This window comes from Siphateles boraxobius, unplaced genomic scaffold, assembly GCF_051911475.1.
Source record: "Siphateles boraxobius isolate OS27281-9 unplaced genomic scaffold, OSU_SipBor_1 35, whole genome shotgun sequence".
Lineage (NCBI taxonomy): Eukaryota > Metazoa > Chordata > Actinopteri > Cypriniformes > Leuciscidae > Siphateles > Siphateles boraxobius.
The window spans coordinates 16,653,280-16,679,282 of record NW_027508975.1 but is presented as its reverse complement, the minus strand read 5'-3'; the positions used below and the strand labels follow the sequence as shown (position 1 = coordinate 16,679,282).

The window sequence follows — 26,003 nt, the reverse complement described above, 5'->3', positions numbered from 1 at the left end:
TGATGCTGGTGTCTCCACTAGATTGCTTAACTAACTTAACCAGCATGACTTCCTTGGTCTGGAAAAGTTAGTTCAGCAGTCTAGCTTGTTAAATAAGATAGTCTAATGCAGGGGTCTCCAACACGTCGCTCGCGAGCTACCAGTAGCTCATGCCCTGATTGGAGGTAGCTCACCAAGGGGGCGTTCACATATCGCATCTCCTGCGCGCTCAAGTTCGTTATTTCAAATGTAGGAAGCTCATAATTGAAGCGACGCACTCATTTTTTCCATGCGCAGCAAGATGAAAAATCCATTAGCTACTAAAACTTCTTTGTCATTGTGGAGAGCGCAGTGCATGGTTGCATAGCAATGACAGACGCCACGGGAAAATCGGACCGAATTTTACTATTAATAATGAAAGATAAGCTAATGTGCATTGTGAACGTCAGTAATTTATCTTTTTTGACTCATTCTTTTTATAAAAATGATTTAAAGGCTGAAATATGCGAGCTTTTTATAAATCTTTTTTTGTCAAAACTTTATTTGTACTTGTAGGCTACATGTTAGTAGATAACATGTCGCAAGACACTCCTTTAAAATCTGACCATTATTTTTAATGTTGTTATTTTGTTTATGTAAACAAAAAGTGAAAATGAATTCTAATTATATTTGTTATTTGCTGGTTTTCGACATAAACCTTGGTGAATGGATTTTATTGTGTAGTATTAGTACTTTTTGAACAGGATCCTGTGATAACCGTGATCATTTTGGTCACTATAATCATGAAATGAAATTTTCAGGCCATTTCATCTCTAGTTAAGATGCACTATAAAATCAACTATAATTATGTGTTTTTATAGTATAATATTCAAAGTACAATTTTCTTTAAAAAAAAAAAATCTCTGCTTCTGTTCTTTTCTCTGACATTTAAGGGTGACATATATAGGCCTAAAAAAACTCTTTTAGGTCTAAAACAGTTTAGATAGTTGTTAATATGAGAGTTATGAGACATTATTTAAGAGATTTAAGTATTGTATTAGCCTACATGAGTAGCTCTCGGCCACTATATTTTTTAAAAAGTAGCTCTCAAATGAAAAAAGGTTGGAGACCCCTGGTCTAATGGATTTCATTAGAAAGACAATATGCACAAGCTTGCGAACTTTAAACTCTTTACCCTTCAAAAGTTTGGAGTCTGCAAGATTTTTCAATGTTTTTTTTAAGAAGTCTAATGCTTAACAAGGCTGCATTTATTTAATCAAGCATACAGTAAAAACAGTAATATAGTGAAATATTATTACAATTTAAAATAAGCAACAGAAGAACAGAATTATTTTAAATAGAAATCTTTTGATCTCTAATATTTAATATGAAATCTAACATTTGCTGTCACTTATGATCAATTTTAATCCTTGATTAATAAAATTATTAAAAAAAAATTAAAAACCCCACTGACCCCAAATTTTAAAACAGCGTAATTCCAATGTTTTAAACTGTTTTTATAACACTACCCAACCATTTACCCTGTTTGCTCCACACACACACAGAGTTTTGGAGGGGTTTATGTTAGTCTAAATTACCTGCATCTCCATTCTCTGACACTGTTGACTCTGACACTACTGCTGATGTATGGATGAAACACAAAATGAGAGGAAAACAAGACAGTTTAAACAGACACATGACACACGTTATGATGGACACGCACGCACGCACGCACACACGCACACACACAAAAAGGATTTTAGATGCATTTCAGATTCAGAAACTCATCACTCATGCCGAAACAAAATAAGATCTGAGAAATCCAACACCTCAGAAAAACCTTAAAGCATCAAAAGAATGACCTGAAGTGTACTAAGCAAAGGTTAATGTGGAACATACGTCTCAAACACACACTACAAACACAGGCCACCATCGATGCTCTATTTTCCCCACTACATACTACATGCAACACAACAGTAATGTCTAACATAGCTCAATGGCATTATTGATTCACGATTTATTGTTATAATTCTACTTTTATTGATATTAATTGTTTAATCTGAGAAGCAGGTATTCTATAAAGGTATTCAGGTATTCTTTATAATATAAAGATATTCTAACTCTAAAATCACAACAAAAAGGCCAGCTCTTAATTCATATTTTGAAATCATATTAGCTTTCCAAAAACCAAGTCTCCAGTTTTATTTTACCAAACAAATGATACAGGTGCTATAAAATTACTGTTAAATGTAGTTTATTCTGTTCTTCTGTTTTTGATCTTTCAGTATTCAGATTATTCAGCTGTTTATCATAATGTATCAAAATTACAGATTCCATTACAGAACCATTCATCTCAGCATCAATAAAAGTGTTAATTACTTAATTACTACCTTCCATCCAACTATTGCCATAGTGATGATGACAAAGAACAATTAGCAGTTCAGTTCTACATCCCTATATAAATAAAATATATCTTGCTATATACATATAGGTGACTTGACTTGACTAAATCTAAAGTGAATGACGTGAACTCTAATCAATAGGGATATGCACAGACATTTTTAAGGGTAGTGGCCCAAACCAAGAAAAAGGGCACCATGTTCTGTTGTGTTTGTTTGCAACTATTTTCAATAGAGCAAAAACATACTGTATTGACATTATTATTTCTAAAATCTAAATAATTACTAAACTGAAAATTATACTGTTGTATAAAATCAATATCACATTTGGATTTGTGCTCATAGGCCATCCGAGAAAAAACTGCTCTCTTGATCGTGTGATACCTTGTTAAAAAAGGAACTAATTAGAGGGGAATTTTTGCTCCCATATCTTAAATTTTGAGTCATCATCGTTATTATTATTTTGGTTGCATTTCCGACCCTGGTCTTATTCCAATCTTTTCGACAACTAGACATGTACTAAACCATAACATAGCCTGCCATTTAAAGATTACTCTCTTCAATTTCATGAAAATGTGTTGTATAATTAAAATGTGTTCATCTTAAAAACAGACAGATTTTAACCTAAAATTGCAGAATAAACCTCTTGAACTTCCAGATTAAGTCAGCTATATGGTATTGTACTGTGTTTATAACGTGTGTTTATTCTACATCAATCCCAAAAGACCTTTTCAAGCACTGTGTGATTAGTTCACTTAAAGTCCCCCTGTGGTGAATATTAAGTTGTTTCTATGAGGTGTTTTTCATATGCTTTAAGACAGACCACAAGTCAACACCATTGCTGAATATTTTCTCTTTAGAAGAACCAAAAACAGTCTCAAAAACGCAGTTTGAAATTGCTGGTGTTTCTGAAATCATAACTAACTTGAAACAAATCACGTCAACAAGTGATTGACAACGGTGATTGAATCTCTGAGCTGGTGTGAGTGAGTGGAGGCGTGGCTAATTTACATATTCATAGAACCGCATACACTAAATTAGGCAAGTGTGTAGAGTAACATTCAAGCTATTTTAAGAAAAAGCTATTTAAAGGAATTTTATTTTTAAAATATGACATTTTGATGATCAAAGATGAGTTTTAAGAGATATAATTAGTGACTACAGGGGGGCTTTAAATATTTATTGCTGCTTCATAAATGTATTGCAAAAGATCGTGTTGAAAAATGGGTTTATAGTGCATTTTTGTGTCGCAACGTGTTGTCTGTTCAATGTGAGCCGCGCTGATAAAAAAATCACCCTCAGCAGAAAGAGGACAAGTCAAGCATTAACGAGACCTAAAAAGCTCATGTTGGTCTATCATCCGCAGCCCATAATGAGAATAAACACCAATATATTTATTGATATTTTTTGCTTGCTAGCACACCAATTTTGAAAGGTAGAAATCACGATTGTGTTAATATACTGTATGAGTAATGAGTATTATATACTCCTCTAGTCCGCTGGGGAACTCTGAGCACGGCTGTGGTGCGAGCGATAAGTGGAAAGCCCGGACCGAAGTGGATTTGGAGCAGGAGATTCATTACAGAATGCATTTAGCACGAATTGAAATCCACTCCACTCATATACAATACTCTGCCTGCTAGAGGGATAACTTGGACCAAGAGGACAGAGGGGCAGTGGCTCAGGCCCCGTAGCTACACGTAACTGCAACGCAACATTTGACAACCTATATTACTGAATAAAAACAGCGAAAACCCTATTTGGGAATAATTTTGTAGTTGGTTTACAGATTAATCTGAATTCACCTTGAATCGGACTTGCAAGTGCTTCCCAGTAGGCAAACACACCACACCAGTTTTTTACCTTTTTGATGTTCAAATACACCAAAAAGGAATACTACATTTTTGTATATTTTAATAATCATGCCGTATAGAGCAGTAATTACAGAGGGTTCAGTCTTAATAAATAACATGGCAGCAACAAGAGGAGCAAAAGAAGAGAGCTACACAGCAGAAGAAGGGCTGCAATCTAGTTCATTTGGAAGCGCACTAGTGTTGATCTATTCTACTAAAGGCAGATGAAGACCACAGGTTGTGGCATACCAGGAGCTTTCTTCTGCTGGTCCTCCCATGTCACCTCTGAAGTTAGACAAGGAGAAAAAGTCAATGGTCCTAGTTAACAAAATTGTTAAGTAGATGTGCATACTTCAAGCCAGCAGAGTGCATATATAAGGCACATTTAGCATGATTAAATTACAATTATACCCTGTTTACCTTCGTAGTTTAAAAAAAAAAAAAATCCAGTTATTTTTTTCCCTACATAAAGCCAAAAAAAACTTTCCTTTTTCAGTTTTCACTATTCATGCATATTTGCAATTATAAAAAAATAGAAAAAAATGTAAATTAAATAGTAATTTAATATTATTATGTTTATTTAATCCCTTTTAAAATGAATTTTAATTAAAAAAAATTAAAAAGTTGTACTCTAACTATGAAAGTCTAGTTGAGAGGAAAAGGAGTGTCATTGAGCCATCTACAGGTAAATGAAGGAACTTGGTTTACACGAGTGTCCAGTGGCTTCAAAAACATAATAAACAATTATTCTTAAAATAATGACTAATCCCTCAAAACAAGAAAAATAGCACAGCTTAGTGCAGAAACAGAATTTCTAAACATTTTCAATAAAATCACTCTTAATGACATCACCAACACAATCATAGCATAAATAGGCTATGATATACAAAATATATCTGATACAAGTGTAGCCGTACAAACGTCAAGTACTGCAAACGTATCTACTTAAACATCTACTTTTCTAAATCTCTGCAACACAAACACACTGTAAAACATCACTGAGAGATTCACACGGTCACACACACTTGCCTTTCCTCCCATTGACAGGTGGGGGAGCTACAGGCTTTTCCTGGGATTCTTGTGTCGGAAATGGCACACACATAAACAGAAGGGGAGTTTAATAATCAGTATTTTCCACAACCACACAGGTACAGGTTTACCCATGCTAAAACACACACACATGCTACTATGAAGCTACAAGCACTCAATCTATGTTCAGAACATTACACTAGTCTTACTATTTGTGCTGCAATATCTAATACTGTTTATGATTGCATACTGCATACTGTTTGATATACTATTTTAAAGTATCACAGGAAGTATAGTGTATACCAGGGGTGCAAAAATACCTAGTTTCAACCCTGCTCCAACAAACATACCTGTTAGCTGGATCATGTGCGTTTATAATTAGGGTTGAAGCTAAACTCTGCAGGGCTGTGACCCTCAAGGAACTAAGGGTGTGTCTCAATCAGCTCCCTAGCTTCCTAGGTTGTGAATTAGGATATCGTGTACACGAATATTGGTACTGGTAAGGACAGTAAAGACCCTGGCTCACTACACATTGGGTCACTGATGACCTATTTCCGTACAACATCACTACTGGTATTTATGAACAACAGGAGAACTGATATCTTTCTGACATCATTTTTAAATGTTATTTTAAGTACATGAAAAAATATGAAAATACTAAGAATATGAAAAATACTTTGCTTGTTACATATAAGTGCAAAATGTATGTTTATGTTGAAATATAATTCAATAATTTTTAATAATAAAAAAAAAACATCTATTGTGTGGTGAGTTGGCTCACGTGATTTTTTTGTGCTTCTGAACTTCCCTTAAAGGAACACAGTGGGAATCGATGCTCTCTGGTTTTCTTGGTGCTCTGTGGGACTTTTTAGGGAGCGAAAGTTTTAGTGGTAGGATGGTCCACTGGTAGGATTTTGTGGTTGAGGCCCTTTAATTGGCAGACTGTCTGATCAGTTCCCTGACTACTGAACTAGGGAGCTGATGGAAACATCAGCACTTAGGAAACCTAAGTTTTGCATCCCTGGTGTATACTGTGTAGCATGTAGTAAGAAGTACTCTTTTGCATTGACACACCTGACACAGAAGCCTGTTGTACAAGAGGTGAGGCTGATGATGAGGCAGTGGCTGGAGGGGGAGGAGCATGTGATGCAGGAGGAGGGGCATTGGCTGGAGAGGGAGGGGCATGTGTTGGAGGAGGAGGGGCCTGTGCAGGTGGGGGAGTGGACACTGAAGAAGGTGGATGGGGATGTGCAGGAGGGAGAGGAGAGTGGACATGAGGAGGTATGGTGACATGTGCGATGGTAGGGCCTGGGACAGGAGGCTCCATCCTCTCATGAGCTTTGTTGATGATGACAATGAAGACAACATGATTGGCAGAGACAGGGTTGTGGACATAAAACAAAAAAAAAACAAAAAAACAGGAAAATTAACAAAAGGATTATTTGGGCGGATATTTATGAAATGTACTGAAATATAAAAAAAAGACAATAAACATGAAAATATTTACAGGAAACTTGCTACTTTAACAGATATCGGTAACAAATATTTTGACATTAGGAAAGTGTGCATATGAAATAATCCAGTTTAACTGATATCTTATTTTATTGTGATATATTTTTTTATAATCATAATTTTTTATAATTTAATTGTCCAGAATAAAACTTCATGACTTTTACCTTAAATACTTATTGGATTTACCAATAACTGATTTATTATTTGGTAAATATTTAAAAAAAAAATAGCTTAGCTGTTCAAACTATAGCTGCTAATTTTTTTATTTGTAAAAACATATATTTAAATATTATTACAATTTAAAAGAACTGTTTTCAGTCGATACTTTTTTTGTTGAATAGAAAGCTTAAAAGACAGCATTTATATAAAATAGAAATCGTTTGTAACAATGTAACAGTTTTACTGTTACTTTTAATCAATTGAATGCCTCCTTGCTGAATAAAAGTAGCCTAATAATTTCTTGCAAAAAAACACAAAAAAAAACACTTATATAACATATAAAAGCAATGGCAAGAAGAATATTAAACTATATGAAACAAAATCAGAATTGTTGGTTTCGGCTAAACATTTCGGTGCATTACTAATAATACGTTACGTACGATGACACACACAACAAGGTAGTTTGTGCCATTGTATTGTAGTGTACTGCTACAGTATTTACTGACCGTTTTTTAACATTTTAATCTACACCTTTTTTCCTTATTTGTGTATTCTTATTATGGGATCAATTGCTTGCTATGCGATAACAGCATTACCAGCCATTGCTTGTGTGACTTGTGGAGGTGGAGGGGGCGGGGCTGTGTGTTGTGAAGCCCCTCCCACCGCTTCAACATTCAGACAGAAATTAGTGGAAAAAAGAAAGAGAGAAGTATGCCATCAGACATTAGGGTGAGAAATAGAAAAAAAAATATGAATATGAATAGAAGCAAAAAAAACTAAATTAATCTACAATTTACTGAAAGACTGAAATGTTTATTTTGTAAGTCCACCTGGTGACTGAACATACTAACTAGTGTGCTGCAGTACAAATGCAAATATAATTCTGAAAATTCAGTTTTTTTAACACTGAATTATTTAATATAAAAAATGATAAAGATCCATTACAATGTAATTTACATAGTCTATTAACAAACTTATTAAAACAACTTTGATGCAAATGCAATTACTCTCAGAATATAAAGATCATATTTGCATTTGACTGATATAAAGTATCCCATGTGTGCTAAATATAATTTACCAGCGACAGTCTGAGGAAGCTGGGAAAGAATAGGAGAAGGAGGAGGAGGCTGAGCTACCACCCCTGTTCCTGCTACATCGGTTGATGAGTTGTGCAAATCAAAAGAGAAAGCAAACCAAAATGTCAAGAAACCAAGAACTAGTGACTAATAAACCATAATTATCACTGTGTGACTGAGAGGATTACTGCTAGGAGTAGACCGCCATGCAGGTGCAAGTGACTTACATTTCTAAAACTAAATATACAACATAAATATAAATAAATAAATATAGATTAATTTCTCAATATTGCTCACATGCCAATGATTATCCCTTCAAAGGGAGCAGCCCCTCTGCTATAAACATACCAGAATTTACCCTGTTTTTTTAGCACTTACAATACTGTCAGAAGATGTTACTAACGTTAGAGTTCTGACATAAATTGCCTTTCTGCTTTTACCTGTATTTCAATAAGGGCAAGTAGACTTTTGTATGGATACCTGTTTACGCCACATAATTAATATATATATAAAGGTAATTGCAGCTTTTTATCTCAGAATTCTGACATTATTTCTTACAATTTTTCTGTTAAAATCACAATTCAGACTCTTTTTCTCAGAATTTTGCAATTTCGACTTTCTCAGAAATTACTTAATTTCTCGCAATTCTGAGTTTGTATCTTGCAATTTTGAGTTAACAACACGCAATTCTTTATTTTTTATTATCTCTTTTTTCCTCAGAGTTGCAAGTTTATACCACGCAATTTGGACTTTCTTTCTCACAATTGCAAGTTTATAACACCATTCTGACCTAATTTTAAGTTTTTATTAAAGTATAAGATAAGAGTAAACATCTCAAAAGAAATTTCCTCCGAAGGAATTTTTTTTTTTTCCTTCAGACTTGTTTTTCTCAGTTGACATCTCTCATTTTCTGAGAGAAAAAGTACTGAATGCAAGATGTAAACTCACAATTGCCAGAAAATAAAGTCAGAATTTTTTTTTTTTTTACTGTGTGTGACGAAAACAACCACTGTGGCAGATTTGGATATGATTCCAGACATGGACGGAGTACATAGACTACACAAAGCATACATCTATAATGATACATGTACAGCACTATTAATTGCACAACCAAGGCTGAAGCATCTGTTCACTATACCCAATGAATGCCAGAAGCTAGAAAATGACAGGTAACGCTCACAGACCAGAGCTAACAGGTTTAGTCAAACAGAGTAGATGATAAAGCTGTAATAAAGAAGACCGAGACGTAGCTTAACAAACAGAAGCTAGTGCTTACAGACCTTCATAAGGCTCAGTAATTCCCTCGCCATCTTCTGGGAAAAAGGGTGGGGGAAAAAGCAATCCATGTTGTGTTATGTAAAGGACAATAATGTTATTTTATCCAAATTGTAGTTACACAATATTCTTTATCTGACTTGTGGTCAAGATGTTTGTTTATGCATAAGCCATTTTTTTTGTGATAACTGATACATTTGTGCAATAAAAGGCTATAGTTATTTATTACTGTTGATTTTTTGTCAGTTACCCAATGGAAAGGTTATTCTTATCATCAACATATCGCTAATATATGCGTCTGGTGACCCTAACCTGACTAATTATAAAGGCTTTCTACCCATGGTGAGCCAACTTGCAATTAGGAAGAAGACTGGTTTATCTACTCACTTCTGTCCACAGAGCCCTTTGGTGGAACTTGCGGTAGCTGCCGACCTCTTCGACTCGATACTGGCGTGCTGGTGGGACTTATTTGGACCGATCCGGTACGGGGATTTGCCCTGCGGGACAGATGGTGTGTCAGTAATAAACAAAGCATTACATCTAAAGAAGTGTTTGTCGTCGAGTCATAAACCTGCCCAAGACAGGGCAGACTGATTGACTACAGACACACGCTGGTGAGAGAATACTAATAAAAACAAACCTAACTATGGTTATACTGGCAGTAGCATCACTTAGTAATGATACAATAGTGTCAGAAAACACACTCCACTTGATTGCTATAAAAAGGGACACATACTATGTACTATTAAACAAAATAAGTCAATATTTGGCACGGTTTTCTCAAGGGTTAGTAAAAAAACAAAAGGAAGTAAAAACATTTGGTGAAATATACGTTCTGTAGATAAGGTAAATCAACATGAGCTGGTACAGCAACCCACATAATATTGTAGGTGAATCTCATGAAAATTGTCAAGTCATATTTCACCCCAATATCAAAAGAAATACATGATAAATTATATTTTTCATTTCATCAACAAGGCCTATTTTACGTATGAAGAAATTTGTGCATTTTACATAATTTCTCCTCTCCCCTGTTACTATAACTTCTCACTATAAATCTTCTTATTTACATTACTTTAAAGGAAACAAATAATTATATATTTATTATATTTAAATTGTAAAGTTTTAGTAATGTTTGCTGCATTGCTTTTCATTTCTGCTGATTTGCTGAGTTATATTGATGTATTTTTCAATTGTGGGAAAGTACTTTTTACAAACCACCTTTTAAACTGTTACAGAACGCCTGTTCTGGTAAAAAAATAAATAAATAAAAACTACATTTGATGTTTTCATATTATGTGCAAAAGATTTCTTTTTGCACAAAATATATAAATTATGTTGGCTTGTTTCCATTACGGTATAAAACAATTTAAATGATAATTGCGACTTTTATATCTCACAATTCAGACTTGTTTTCTCACAATTGCGAGTTATATTGTCAGAATTGAGAGACAATTGTGAGATGTAAACTCATAATTGCGAGATATAAAGTCAGAATTGTGAGATTTAAAATCGCTATTCAGATTTTTCTTGCAATTCGAACTTTTTTTACTTGTGGAAAAAAGACAACTTTTTCTCAGAATTGCAAGTTTATATCTCGCAATTCTGACTTTATAACTCACAATTCTGAGAAAAAAAGTCAGAATTGCTCATTTATATCACAATTATGGCTTTTTCACAAACAAGTCAGAATTGTGAAATAAAAAGTCGCAATTACTTTTTTTATTTTTCATTCAGTGGAGAAAACAAACTTCCATAATAAATAAAACTGCAAAATGATATAGAAATGGAATATAAAAAGAAATGAAAATCAACATTTAAAATGCTTAGAATTAGAAAAATTAACCATCTGGAACCATCTGAAAATCACAATAAAAAATATATATTTTTTAATCTAAAACAGGCTTAATTTTCTTTTTATAAAATATTTTTTCATATATTTATCTTCTTATTTTGGGGTAAAATATGACAACAAGTTCTTGGCACATGTTCTTTTGTGTAAAACTAAAGAAAAATAACCATTAAATAAATTTCACATATATAACCATATAAGAGCATGCATTTAGTAAATGTGTCACAGTCATGTGCATTTTAGCCACGTAAACAAATATATACGTTTAAAATGCACATCAACTCCACAGTAAACACAATGATCTTTAAAGCACCTTTTGAGCTCAATGTCACATTTGCTTTCCAATGATCGTACATGTGCCTCACATCTCAAAGTAAATTTGCGGCACATTCAAGAGCTACTGTGTCAGTGAAAGTTCATGTGTAAATCTGAACATTTATGTAATTTCCTTGAGACTTATGATGTGCCGGGCAAATCTTAAGCCAAAAGGTTTTATGGTGTCTCAAAAGGTGGGATGGAATCAGCATCAGGAAAGGTGCTTGTGGCTGCTAAAGCTGCAAGGAAAGTGAAAAGGCCTAAATGCATGAGCACACGGCACTCATAACAGCCCATAACTCAAAGCATAAACTGTTAAACCACAAATAAATAATGTTAGTAAACACAAAAACAAATATAATAATTAAAACAAATAAGAAAGTAAACAGTACGATGCCAGGTACAACCCATTATATCTCAAATGGATATAACAGGTGTGTCTATAATTCAAATGAAAAGACGTTAGTAGCAACCATCATCACTAATCTCTACTCAATAAATGAAGACAAATCAAAAACAGCATCGTTCCAACAGGGTTAAAATAAGAGGAAGTGGAGAGAGGCATTCCAGGTGACAGGAAGCAGAAGGCATGGTTTCGTTTAGGGCTTTAGTGCTTGTTGTGATGGGTCTGGGTCACCTCGTTAAGGCAGGAGAGGGAGGAGCGGATCTCCCTGACGGTAAGGACGGCATGGATCTCATGTAGCCGGAGTCGGGCCGCTCAGACGAGCGGGAGCGGGTGTAGACCGGTCGCTCCATCATGGGCCGCTGGTCAGCTGACCTGGACCTGTAATGGTCATGTCTGTCCACCATGCTGCGGCTATACCTGCAGAATGTTAGTCAAAAAGCCACGCTCAGCTGAGCCCCACTGCATCATGGGATCACAGGGCATCAAATGCTCTATAATCGCAGCTCGTTAGGTTGTTCCTGTGAAATTATGCTTTTTGGCTAATAATTGGCAAAAAACAACCAAACAAAAAGTTTCAATGTTGGTTGCTCAGGGCCATCAGCATAAACAGAAAATCATAAAGAAATACCAAACTGAAACAACCAAAAATAAGTGTTAACCAAAGAAAGTCAACAAACTGACATGTGCAGTAATAGGCAAAAGTTAAAGAAACAAGCAAATAAATGCTTCTGGAAGCTGCTGCAAAGAAAACAAGAGAAGACATTTCATAATATCACAACCATTAACCCCATGACTAGTCTACTCTATTCATCTAAAAATTCTACTGTATTACCTCAGATCTTCCTCAAAGTACTCATTGTTAGCTGGGAACTCTGGAATATGATCCTCTCTATAGAGGTGCATGAGAGAAGAACATGAAATGGTCATTTAGAAGCTCTCATAGCTGTCAGGAGTTGCTAAATAGCCTTATAACACAATATACCCTTATGAAAAAGAAGTACGCTTAATTGTATTGAATGAGCACTTGGGTACTTCAAATCTTAAAAGTATATTTTTTTGCTAAACTGTAATTGCAGATAATATAATATTAATGAAAGTACACTTAAATGTACTTAAAGAGAGTACACTATCACGACTGATTCTAAACACACTTAAGGAGACTTAAGTAAAAGTGCATTTCAAAATAATGTAAAAATTAAAGTTTTATTTTAAAACATTATGTTTCAATAACCTTTTTTGTGCTTTCTAGAAGTACATTTGGTGTACTTAATTGGTTAAAAAATTCAAGTAAGCCAACTGCATTTAATATAAATCTAAACAAATATATTTTCATTTAATTGCAATTAACATGCAATTAAGTGACTTAAAACATTACATTCAGTTCATACTTAAGTATATTATTTCCATAATAAGTACTCTTTTTAAAAGTATGCTTAAGTGTTCTTCTTTTTCATAAGAGTTTATAGATAATGTAATGCATAGTATACTGCTCAAAGAGAAAATCGCTTACTACTTCGAAACAAACAAACTAAAACTAAATGAACTTCATTATGTTTTTAAAACTGGGTACCATACTAATATAAAAAATGTATTTAGTTGTGCTACTGCTAAATCTTCTAATCATTTAAGCAACATGCGATTTGTTTTTCACTGTGCTAAAGCTTCCATTTACCAAAATATTAGTGAGCATTTAAAAATGCTGCAAAAACGTAAAGGTAACAGGATAACTAAAACATTTAAGTTGAACTAAGGTCTGCACTGAAAACATCTTCTGAAACTATTTCACTCAATGTAATAATACCTTTCTGTGTCTGTAGATGGCTCAATTTCTATCCTGGGGCATGTCCTACTGAATAAACCAACCTCAATGTGTTAGTGCCACACTTAGTACATTATATTCAGTTTTTATTTGCTTGAAAATGTATAAAAGGTCAGTGTTTGAGAAGATAAATAAAATAAAAAGGAGTCTCAAATCCATAACTGGGATCTAGACACAAAGTCTCAGTGGGAACATAAATTGGGCATCTGTTCCTAGCAGTTAATAACTGATGAGTAAAAAGAAAGAGTTTGTGATGTATTGTGGCTGCTTATCTCTACAGAAATCTTACCTGTAGTCCCCACTGGTTCCATTCATGACATGATTGGGCCATGGAGTAGATACATGATTGGGCCCATTGTAATATCTTTAAATGGAGGATGAGGAACGATAGATTGAAATGAAGAAAGGAAAGTATGATTAGAATGAGCGACAGCTGAATTCGGGCAAGGGGTGAGAGTTATGTATCTATAGTAAAATAGTCCACTTGAATACTATTATGGATGCATAAACATAATGCATTTCTCAACTTAAGTATCTGGGTTTTACCTCTCAGGTGAATCAAAAGAGTCACTGTAGGTAGACATTTGTCTATCTCTCCTCATCCTCCTGAACACAAAATAACACATAATCAGATCCTATGTGCCAAACATAATTCTACTTGCCAGAAAGAACTCCAATGCAGCCATAAAGTGTTATAGATTCACATTTGCTCACGATAACAGATCTTAAGTTAGTTATGTCACTATGATATGGCATGACACATCACTCATGATTTTTCCATGATAATGGAATAATTATTCAAATTCGTAATTAAATAACAAAACAGTTCTCTCAAGATCTCATTTACTTTTATGCATTTGGTAGACACTTTTACCCAAAAGGACTCACATTGCATTTAAGGTATACATTTTATCAGTTCATTCATTCCCTTGCTTTTTGAACCCATAACCTTGGTGTTTTGCTGACAACTTGAGCTACATCAAGTCTCTCAGGAAATCTAAGATTTCAAAGAAATAAAAGATTGGCAATGCAAAAGTCGACTCCAGCGCTAGGTTGTTGTGGGTGGTCACTGGTTTCCAGGGAGTTGCTAAGGGTTTCTTTGTGTTTTTTAAGTATGTTGCGTTGGCATTGCTATAGGTCAAAATCAAAAGAGACCATACCTAGGTCTATTAAGTGATTTTACAGCAGTTTTCTCATCTCCTATGCAGTGCTGGGTAGATTACTTACAAATTGTAGTCCGGTACAGATTGCAAATTGCATTTTGAAAATTGAAAATGCATTCCACAATATGAATGGCATTAAACATTGCGTCAGGGTTTCCCGAACTGTGGTTTGTGAAGGAACTGCAGGATGTTAGTGAGTTTATGAAAAGCTAGTAATGAATTAAATCATAAAAATGTTAAATGAAAATAAATAAAAACAAATCAACACATACTAAAATGTTTAAATATTATAGTTTTTTTTTACCTGGATGTCATGATCATTAATCGACATCAGAGAACCATGAATATCTGTGTTGTTAAATTATTGACTTAATTATTAAATATATTATATCAAAAGAGGTGCAGCTGACTAAAAAGTTTGGGGAAAACTACATTACAAGTAAATATGAACTTACATGAATTTGTAAATTTTAATGTGTTTGAAAGAAAAAAGCCTCCCAAAGACAGTAATAAATGGTTAAATGACTCTTAAATTATAGTTTGAATAATAATTCAAATGTGTTCATCAAAATTTGATTAGAAATGCAAACAATCCTTAAAAGTGGATTTCTGTAAATTCAGTGGTCAAGTGCTGTTGCCTCTCCATTTTCCATGTTATTTTAGCCATTTGACTAGTGGCTGGTGTGAAATTCCACAAATCGAGAAGACTTTACAAACATTTATAAGCGATAAACTTTTTACAAAAGGAAGATTTGGGGAGAATCAAGGAATATGTAATCATGTAAACAATAAAAACTTAACTCTGGTCTGATTATGAGAAGTTTAAAGCATAATAATCCCATTACAAGTACTTAATTTTTGGAATCAAAAATTACACAATCCAGATTACATGTAATCAGTTACTATCCAACACTGCTCCCAGCAATGGTGTGTCTCTTCTCAACAAGCCACATGGTTTGAATTTAATTATTACTATTAATTCATCGTAAATATTAATATAATATTTTGATTCCAGGGAATGCCTGAACTGATAGAATAAATACCTCAAATGAAATGTAAGTTGCTTTAGATAAAAGCATCTGCCATGTTTATGGTTACATCATGGAATAAAATAAAGGTTCCAATAGGCGAGGCCATTGAAGAATCATTTTTGGTTCCCAGTTATGTAAAGAACAACTTTTTTTCTCAGTGAGAAGAACATTTTAATAATCTAAAGAACCATTTTCCACTATAAATACTTTTTGAGGAGTGGAAAGATTCTATGGATGTTAAAGAATCTTCATGGAACCCAAGATGCCGTTAAAGTACCTTCATTTTCAAGAGTGAAGAGATACGCAAGTATATTAAGGTGTGGTCACATTTACTGTTGTAAGGTGAATTTTTACAGGCAACATCAAGTAATTTCAATAGGAATCCACATGACTGAATTTCATGTGAGGGTAAATTCCAACACAGATTCTGCAATGGGTTCAATTTGGTCATGTGTACTCTGTTTGGTTTGAATGTGACTTCTATGTGCACAGTTTCACACATCACAACACTGTTGACAAATACATCTTTTTTTTTTTGCCCTCGAAATTTTGCTAATGTGAATGGCGCAAAAATTATATGTGAATCTTATCACACCTTAGGGCTTCTGTACACCAAAGCTGGCAAGGTCTACTCCATAATATATGAGTCTCCACTACACATCCTAAATCGATTCAATCCCATATTTCTGAGGGGTAAATAATATATTTATATATAACAGGGTGAACATTCACTGTAGCTTGCAGTTTTTTGACTGGCAGTTCTGTCATAGTGACGCTAGTTGGCTTGGGACCGAAAGAGCTAGTGCTCAGTCATCAAAACAACACAAGCCATCCAGTGAGCAGCGCTGAAGATGCAATTCATTACACAGTGGGAATGGTGGAGTGGGAGCTGCTAAAGAGACATACATACACATTTCACAAATTTCCTTTGGGAAATATTGTTCTAAGATTACTGGCGTACTTAGTAGCATAGTCGGCAAAGTCACAATCTGAACGCTATCATCTATTTTTATCCTCCTGAGAGGAGCCATAATGACTCCATATCATTATGACGACGGCACAAAGCTTTCTCAATGGGCAGAGGATTGACGCTACAGCGACACGTAAAATTTGCCACTGTTTTTCAAACATTTACCACATTTCTGTAAGAAAATGGCCCATTTGACGTTATTGTCTCCTTTTCCGCCCATTGGAAAGTTTCCTTTGTAAATCTGGAGACATAAACATGAAACATTTTGAAAGGCGCCACTAGCTATTCTAGCCCAAACTACCACCACGGCACTAATATGAAGCATCATGAGAACGAGAGTGAACCTCTGTGGTTTACTACCTGTCCACGCTATTGTACCCTTCTGAGTATGCACGGGCCATCCTAGTGGAGCGCAGTAACCTGACCGCGTCTTCACGATAAAGGGGGCACATACTATGAGTCAGAACAGAAAGTGAAAGTGCAGTAGTTAGAGACGGGTAGGACAAGTGGGCATTATCTGAGTGGTAAGAGTGTGGGGCACCTTTTTTTGGCACCCCCACTCTGAAAGAAGGAACAGGTGAAGATCACCCAAAGCACAAAAGCAGAAATCAAGTAACCTCAAGTCAAGAGAACTAAGCTATCGACACAATAATTTATGTTGCAGCAAACATCAGCAACAATGATTTGCTAAACTTTTAGAAGTGAAAATGTAGTGCTTTTCCGGTGGTGCGAATTAAAAATGTGAAAGTACGACTACTTGCATGTATTACGATCACATGCTAGCAAGTACTAGCAAATGCACAACACTACACTGTTATTTTTGAAGGAATCCTGGGGTGAATTCACTAAAGGACATTGGCCTTTCAAGGTGTATTATAGACTATATAGACTTTATTTTCAAAACAGTATTTGCTTGGCTAAAGTATATTTTGGGTTTTACGAATTGCATTGCATAAATATAGTCATCTGTAGATGTCTGGAGAGAAACAGCACAGAAATTGAACGAAGTTTGAACTTTCAAGGGCACACGAGTCGATCGCCTGTTTGTGCATGCTATCAAATGGAGTATACTTTGAAAGGGTAAGCGCTCACGTCAAAACTGAAGTATTTTTTAGGCTTTCCATCACAATATTATGGCAAGGGAAAGTAGGCGGTAAACTGAATCACTTAATAGAGATGTTTGTTTAAATTTTTTCACTATTCATGGGAGTAGTAATGATGATCAATCGATGGAAATGAGCGATTATTGGGATTTGATTACCAGGCATTTATCCCTGTAGAAGCATTACAAATTTCAAGAGTTTACTGGGTGTCTGGACCTCTTCGGTGCAGATATGCCGCACAACTATAGTGAAAATTGTCTAATGAAAATTGCCCTTGTTTGTTTGCTGCATCCATATTATGCAAATCGCATTCAGCACAGAATATTGTTGCCTGATTTGTGAAAAATGAATCAGGCGCAATTCATTCATAGTGAATTCCCAAAGGTTTTAATACAAGATTTGAACAGAGAATATGACACTATTGTTCAAAAGTTTGGGGTCAAGAAATTGAAAAATGCAGCAAGAATGCATTAAATTTATATATATATATATATATATATATATATATATATATATAAAAATTGAGAGTAAAGATTGTTATAAAATATTTATTTTTCAAATAAATGCTGTTGTTGTGACGTTTCTACTCAAAGATTTCTGAGAAAAAAAGTCACGCTTTCCACAGAAATATTAAGCACAACTGTTTTCAACATTAATAAGAAATGTTTCTTGAGCATATTAATGGTTTCTGAAGGATAATTTGACACTGAAGACTGGAGTAATGGCTGCTGAAAATTCAGCTTTGCCATCACAGGAATAAATTATTATTCAAATAGAAAAAGAGTTATTTTAAATGGTAATAATATTTCACAATATTACTGCTTTTATTGTATTTTCAATCAAATAAATGCAGCCTTGGTGAGCATTAGACACTTTTTAAAAAAAACATCAAGAAATCTTACCGACCCCAAACTGTTGAACAGTAGTGTATTTTGTCCCTCAGTTTGAACACAAAACAAACAAAAATCACATTGACAGTAATACATTTACAAAGGGTAAATAAACAGACGACATATTTTTATTTTATTTTAAGTATACAGCATTAGTGTTAACCCATACAATATGATCATGTGAAGCCAGCAAACTGCTAACTTTTCTGTAAGAAAGAAGTGTTTTAAAAAATTGAAAAAGCTGCATTTCGTCTAATGGTGCATTACTACTTTTTGTTTGTTTTTACAAAACAAGGGCAAGTCAAAATAGTTTCAATGGTAATGGACAGTTCTTCACAGATTATATTGATCTATGTAGGTCTTTCCTTGTATTGAAATCTGGACATTCCTTTAAGGTAGTAAGAATGTGACAGTATTAGTTAGAGAGAGGTGCTGAATGTTTTCTCATGTAAAAACATGACTCTTATCATCCAAAAAGGAGATCTATAATGCATGAGTGAATTAATTACATACTTGTTATGACTTATTAAAGTGAAAGAACAGCCTCATTTTTCTTATACAGTGCCATGTGTGGGCAAGCTGTCACCTGTCAATCAGCTAGCAGCAGGAGGTAAGTGGGTGAAAGTGAGAGGAGTGCTGTGATTGGAGAGAAGGGGGAGGTGAGCAGGGGCGCGTAATGCTGCTCTGGGGTAACAGAATACCTGGGGTCCTGGATAGCGGGGTCGATGGTTGGCTGTCTGTGTCTGGTTCGAGGAGGGAGGGTAAGATACTGGCTGCAACCACAGGGAGCAAAGAACAGAAATATGGCTGAATGGAGCTATTGAATATGGAGCAATGGAAAGATAAAAGCGAGAGAGGCAGTGATTGACGGATAAAAAAAAGTGTGATGTCAAAGAGAAAGGAGGAGGAACAGATTTTTTCCCCTGCTTTCTCAAAATGAACTGAACCTTCCTACGATTCTCTCTGTGCTGCTGGCACATCATATTCGTCAAACTGAATTTCCATAATCACGTTAACTGAAAAGATGAAGGTATAATGGCAACATTCCCATTTGTGTTCCCTCTATCAGGAAAAAAGCAAACTAAGACACAAAGAACTTTTTAGGGTACAATAAACACAAGCGCTCTCTAGCGTTTTATGTGACACATACCTGTCTGGTGAGTATCTGTCTTCAGACAATTGTTGTCGGGGGCCATAAAGCGAGGGTGCTCCTCTCACACCATGGTCTAAACTTCGACTGAAGGAGGAGAGAGAAAAGGAGAGCTCTGCTTTAACAATGAGCACCAGGAACAGAAGTGCCATATTTAATGCGTTATTTTACTATTCTGTAGATTATATTATTTTTGCACCTAATATTTATATTTTATTTCAGTTAACGAATAAGATGTTTTTTTTAACAAGTTTTAAATAGAACCGTTTATTGAACCTTTAGACAAAATATTGTTCTTTAAAAAAAAAAAAAAAAAGTTTGCATTCGTGTTTAATGTTTTGTCTCATATTTGATACATCAGGATTCTATGGCTCATATCATACGGTATAGGACAATATATTTATTCAGATACATTTATAAAATGAATGATACTTTTATTCAGATTAATAAAAATATGTAATTTGGTGCATTTGCTAATATTAATATGGCCAAAATGTAAAGTGAAAAATAATAGGATCTTTATAACAGACAACTCTGTACATAAAATGCATTTAAATATCAGTTGTTAGTCTATAACTTCTAGTAATATGTCTTAGTAAGATTAGGGCTGCGCGATATGACCAAAATTTCATATCACGATATAAGTCATCTCATATCCCGACAACGATATATATCACAATATGGTACCTTTTCTGTAAATGCAATAAATTAATAGTTTATAAATATTTACCAGATGGAAAAGAGTATTTCTTTTTTACATTTCAAAATATATACTCAAAAATGTACTCATTCATATGTGATTATTTTTCTCCCTTTATTTAGAACTTCTGGGCAAATGTTTAAGAATGTAGAAATATAAAATAATTTTCAAAAACAAATGATCACCGGCCCATTGGCCCAACATAAAATACTGATATATAAACAGTTTATTATTAATTATTATTACTAATTATTAGAATTATGAATGTAAACAATACATTACTAATGTTATTTTATCGTTCTATTAAATATTTTAATTTGGCAGTCAACCAATCACTAATTCAAATAGTACCGACTGTGCAAATGTGATATTGACGCATATATGCCTATCCAACGTGAGTGAAATGCCTGCGCTCAGCTCTCAATCATCATAGGTAAGTTGCAATGCCAATGCGCTGGTGTTAGTTTTTCCGAGGATATACTGTATATGTCACCAACTGTCAAAAAATTAGGCCTACATTTCAGTGAAAACTAATAGTGGGTAATATGCAGCTTGTTGTGTTTTTTAAAAACCAGCGGAAATTGCAGGATAGACTAAAACATGGATTCACACAACGTCACATCACACACTTAAAGCGCTTCTGTGAACGGAGAAAACAGAATAAAACAAGATTTCCATTACACGAGAGTAGATGTTAAAACTTCATGCTGATTTGTACTCGGCTTTCGCCAAGATAAGCACCAACTAAGACATAGCTTTACAGTAACCTATGCTTCTCCATCCATTTACGCTTCTTTCCATATGGTGATGTAAATCTCCCTCTGTCTAGTGTTAACACGCGTCAGCACACACAACGGCTGCAACCACAGTGCGGTCCCCCCATGACAACCGTCTGGATTGAGCTGAGTAGGGGACATCTCTAGGGTCTTCAAGTGGGCACCTTCCGTCCTCAGTGTTTTGTCGACTAGCCCACGACACCTCAAGAGGGCTTGACAGTCACCCCAGAGTCACCCCCCTCCGTCCCCCACTCAACTCAGCCCAGCTTACTGACCACTACATCCCTCCTGCTGCTGAGACCTAACAACAATCTCACAATCTCTCCGCAACCCAACCATACACGCCAACCCGTTTGACTATGGCTGTCGAGCCCCACTGGTGCGTTAAAATATATAAACAAAATATATAAAACTAATACATATGCCTATACGCTAAATATAGGCTATTTCAATTAAATAATTACAGATTAACAAAACGAAAGGAAATATTTTGCTGAGCTTCGGTTCATTGAGACAGGGTCCAAAGTTCACGGTAAGGAAACAGACGGCAGAAAATGGATCGTGCTTGTTTTTTGTATTTTACAAAGGCTTTACAGTTTTGAATCATGTCTTGCTTCTATCCGTATTACTATAAATTACAAAGTAACAGATTTTCCTGAACAAAAATTCCCCTGATCACGCCGACGCCTCACGCGCACACAACTTATTCTAGCATTGCTAACTTGACATCGCAGCCTGTTAATTATCAAAATAAAATAGTCAATCAAACATATAGAAAGTTAACCAAACCATGTCCATGCTACAGAGGTAGCCCCTCGTTTAGGAACGAGCTCGTCGATTTGTCCTGGCTGGTGCTTCTCCAGCTCGGAGCCACTCGGTTCTGTCTCCCCTTTACTCTCTATGTTATTCACGTTTACGTTTACATTTATTCATTTAGTAGACAGTTTTATCCAAAGCGACTCAAAAATGAGAACAATAGAAGCAGTTAAACTAACAATAGGACAACAATATGCAAGTGCTATGACCCTTCCCAGTTTAATCTAACGCAGTACCTGTTTTTTTTGTTTTTTTTTAAGATAATAGATATAGAATAGAAGATAAAGTGTTAGTATTAATGGATCAGGTGTTGCCGAGTTTCTGCCTGCATCATCATGTGGCGTGTAAGATTGGAGTCGTCCAAATGATGAAAAAGTTTTGCCGTAAACTATGTATTTTACGACACTGCGAAATAAACGATAGAGCATAATATGAAACGATAAGACTTTTTATTTCGTCCATCCGATATATATTGTCATATCGCACAGCCCTAACTAAGATGATATGTAAATGCTTATTTTTATGATCAAAGTTTTTTTATTGGGGGGGAAACATATACTGCAATGAAATACAATGATGATTGAGAGATGAACAAATAAACATTTCTCAAAAGCCTGATGTATCATAATTGATGCTCATGTTTTAGCATGATTTTTTTTAAAGATAAATGATGCATGCATAATCAAGTACACCTAAGTCCACTAAGTGTTCATCTTGAAATATTATTAACAATATACAATTTATTTTTCCGTTTACTTATAAACATTTCACAGCAAAAAGTCATGTGTATCTGAAGAGGGACATTTGTACAATTATCCTAAAAGGCCTTTTACTTGTTAAAAAAGTATCTATCAGACGACAGAAGGCATCTTCTGAAAGTTACTATGTGTTTTTCATAGCTCACTGAACTCATATTTCCAAAGATTCCTCATAATATGACCCTTTACACATAAATCACTCATTTGTGTTTTTCTGTTGTAGATTACCTTTGTGGGGGAGGAACGCTGGGTGAGCGTGAACGTGTGCGGATCATGTCTGATCGTGAACAGTGATTGGATGACATCACCTGCTCAGGTACAGACAGAGTGGAGCTCTGGAAATCCCTGCCATTGTGACGGTAATCTGAGGCAAACACAACACAACAGACATTTAACAACTCAACTCAACATTCAGTGAAATAAAGGAGCATGAGTAATTAGTATTATCTAATACAATGGCATTCAGACATTTTTGGGTGTCCACACTACACAATGACACTTTGTGAACATGAAAAGAAGTGACGCCTTCTTGAAGTGAAGGCGTAAATTGACGCCTTAAGAAGTGAGCACAACCGTTAAGAGTCCTGTTACAACGTCAGAGTGAAATGACGGTGAGGATTTTCCTTGTGCTGAGTTGGGAGAGACTAAAGTTCACAGTAATCTTCTCTCTGACAATATCCTTTAATTTGATTTGTTGATCAGCATGTGTGAACGCACACAAAGGCCTGGGTAGCCCACGTGCAATCAGACATCAAACAGATAATTCCAAAGACAACAGACATCCCTCTGGAGTTTCATTCATGTAGATCAGATCAGGTTGTGTGTTCAAACGGTCAGTAAGATAAAAAAAAAAAGATGCACTTTTGAACTTTCTATTCATCAAAGAATTCATCAAATAACTGGTTTCAACATTGATAATAGTAAGAAAAGTTTCTTGAGCAGAAAATCAAATATCAGAATGATTTCTGAAGATCATGTGACACTGAGGAGTGCAGTTAGGATGCTGAAAATTCAGCTTTGCCTCCACAGGAATAAATTACATTTTAAAATATTTTAAACAGTTGTAATAATATTTACAACAATACAACGCAATCTTGTTTCTGCAACGACGTCTGACATTTACGTTTTATGTGGCGCATAAATGATATAATGGATTTCCAGAAATTATATCTGAATACGATTTCAAACCATATATGAATGTAGCTTGAAATGGATTTGTAAAATTGTAATCTAATTCCAATATTTAGACTGACCGTCTGAACAAGGCTTATAAGACTGACCCAAAACTCGGTATATAATCACACTGTTGGTACCACTTTCCACTAAAATGTGAGTGAAGTGAAATAATAAGTTACAGTATAACTTTGTTTTATGTTTGCAATACATTGCAAATTAATTTGATATATAAAAGAGCACTGAATTTAATTGAAAAGCACTGAATGCTTTCAATGACGCTCAAGTCTTCAGTTTTCTAAGAACAGTGTGGTACTAAAGCAGAGAAAGGTGACTTCGCTGTACCTGAGATAACACCAATCCCATCTTCACAGTCGTAATCAGAGAACTCGCTGTCACTGATTCTCTGTGATCCTGAGAGAGAGAGAGAGAGAGAGAGAGAGAGAGAGAGAGAGAGAGAGAGAGAGAGAGAGAGAGAGAGAGAGAAGGGTGGAGGAACAGATCACGAGGGACATAATGAAGAAAATACCCTCTTAACGTGACCGTCTGTTGTAATTTACAGCACGGTTCACGTGAGGTTAAGTAATCTAGCTAGGGTCACAGCACAGCAAACACACGCACACACTAAACTAGCATCATGTTATCAGAGATGCACCAATATTGAAATTATGATATTAACATATTTTTAAATAATTTAAAAAATCTTTAACATTTCTAATTAATTCTAAATTAATAATTTTTATAATTAGTTATTATATTGCGAACTAAACATAAATTGTATTTTTTTATATAATTTTATTATAAAATTATAAATTATTTTGTTTTATGTGGCTTATATGATGGCGGATATTATAAATATGTACAGTTGTGCCTAACATTTTTTTGTTCGTTTCACAAAAATAGCTTTCAATAAAGCAAATTCTTCACTTTTACATTTTAATTCAATTTTTAGGCATGAAAAAACGCTTTTTACTTCTGAAAGCTTTTAAGAGTGTATAGTTTGACCTAAAAAAAAGATCTGATATTCTTATATTGGATATTATTATATTGGATATTATTCAACCTAAAAAGACTGATCATTTAAAAATGCTCATATTGGTCCATTTGTAGTTATAATTTCAGAAAGCATTAACTAACGAGTATTACATTTGTTACAGTATTTAGTAACATTTGTTAACATTCGTTATTAGAAAAACTGTTCAATGTTAGTCCCTTTCAGCTGAAGTCCATTAAATAATATTAATAGATGCAACTTTTGATTTGAATAATATATTGAAAATGACCTGAGAATATTTTATGTGAAATTTTTTTCCATGCTAAGGCAAAGCTTATGTGAAAGCAACCTAGACTAGTTTGTATAATTTGCATGTAAAACAAAATGCATTTGTTTCTAATGAAATAACTTTAGGTAAGAGGCTCTTTGTATCCCTTACAATATATCCATGCCAGTTAATTTTAGTTTAAGCTGACGCTTTCTCATTTGTTACCTTTCTACATTGGAAAAACAGCTGCAGCTCACGATGAAACTCACATTGATAACAGAAACAAACTTTGGTTCAAAATAGTGAAACACAGCAAACATCAACCACAGAAAGGTTTGTGAGAGACTGGGAAAAGCGTTAGCAGTCCATACATAGATCGTCTCAGGAACTGGGTTGATTTTATATTTTTTAATGGTGAAGATCAGGCCTTAAAAGGGATATAAGCTTTAAAATGAGGATTGGTGGCATGTAGCAGCAGCAATGTGCATTAACTCCATGCAAGCTGTGTGGAATAGTGGGTGTTTCTGAAGAGTATGAGGCGGAACTGAGGGGAGATCA

At 34.7% G+C, this 26,003-nt stretch overlaps 1 protein-coding gene across 50 annotated transcripts in view; it reads right to left on the bottom strand.

Moving 5' to 3' along the window:
* rims2b (regulating synaptic membrane exocytosis 2b) overlaps positions 1–26,003 on the bottom strand; it is a 240,779-nt gene that overhangs the window by 48,766 nt on the left and 166,010 nt on the right. For 15 of the 50 annotated variants that reach the window (XM_077196592.1, XM_077196595.1, XM_077196598.1 and 12 more), the window contains 18 exons: positions 24,529–24,597; positions 23,239–23,374; positions 19,961–20,047; positions 19,512–19,583; positions 17,178–17,270; positions 14,200–14,259; positions 13,943–14,017; positions 13,636–13,683; positions 12,667–12,723; positions 12,066–12,251; positions 9,649–9,758; positions 9,267–9,299; positions 7,989–8,060; positions 7,507–7,575; positions 6,314–6,577; positions 5,240–5,287; positions 4,460–4,495; positions 1,557–1,598 (listed from right to left, as the gene is read on the bottom strand). In XM_077196592.1, the coding sequence (XP_077052707.1) occupies positions 1,557–1,598; positions 4,460–4,495; positions 5,240–5,287; positions 6,314–6,577; positions 7,507–7,575; positions 7,989–8,060; positions 9,267–9,299; positions 9,649–9,758; positions 12,066–12,251; positions 12,667–12,723; positions 13,636–13,683; positions 13,943–14,017; positions 14,200–14,259; positions 17,178–17,270; positions 19,512–19,583; positions 19,961–20,047; positions 23,239–23,374; positions 24,529–24,597 (1,557 nt within the window). The remainder of the gene's footprint in view (positions 1–1,556; positions 1,599–4,459; positions 4,496–5,239; positions 5,288–6,313; positions 6,578–7,506; positions 7,576–7,988; positions 8,061–9,266; positions 9,300–9,648; positions 9,759–12,065; positions 12,252–12,666; positions 12,724–13,635; positions 13,684–13,942; positions 14,018–14,199; positions 14,260–17,177; positions 17,271–19,511; positions 19,584–19,960; positions 20,048–23,238; positions 23,375–24,528; positions 24,598–26,003) is intronic. The other 35 variants (XM_077196603.1, XM_077196605.1, XM_077196600.1 and 32 more) reach the window with 26 other exon arrangements.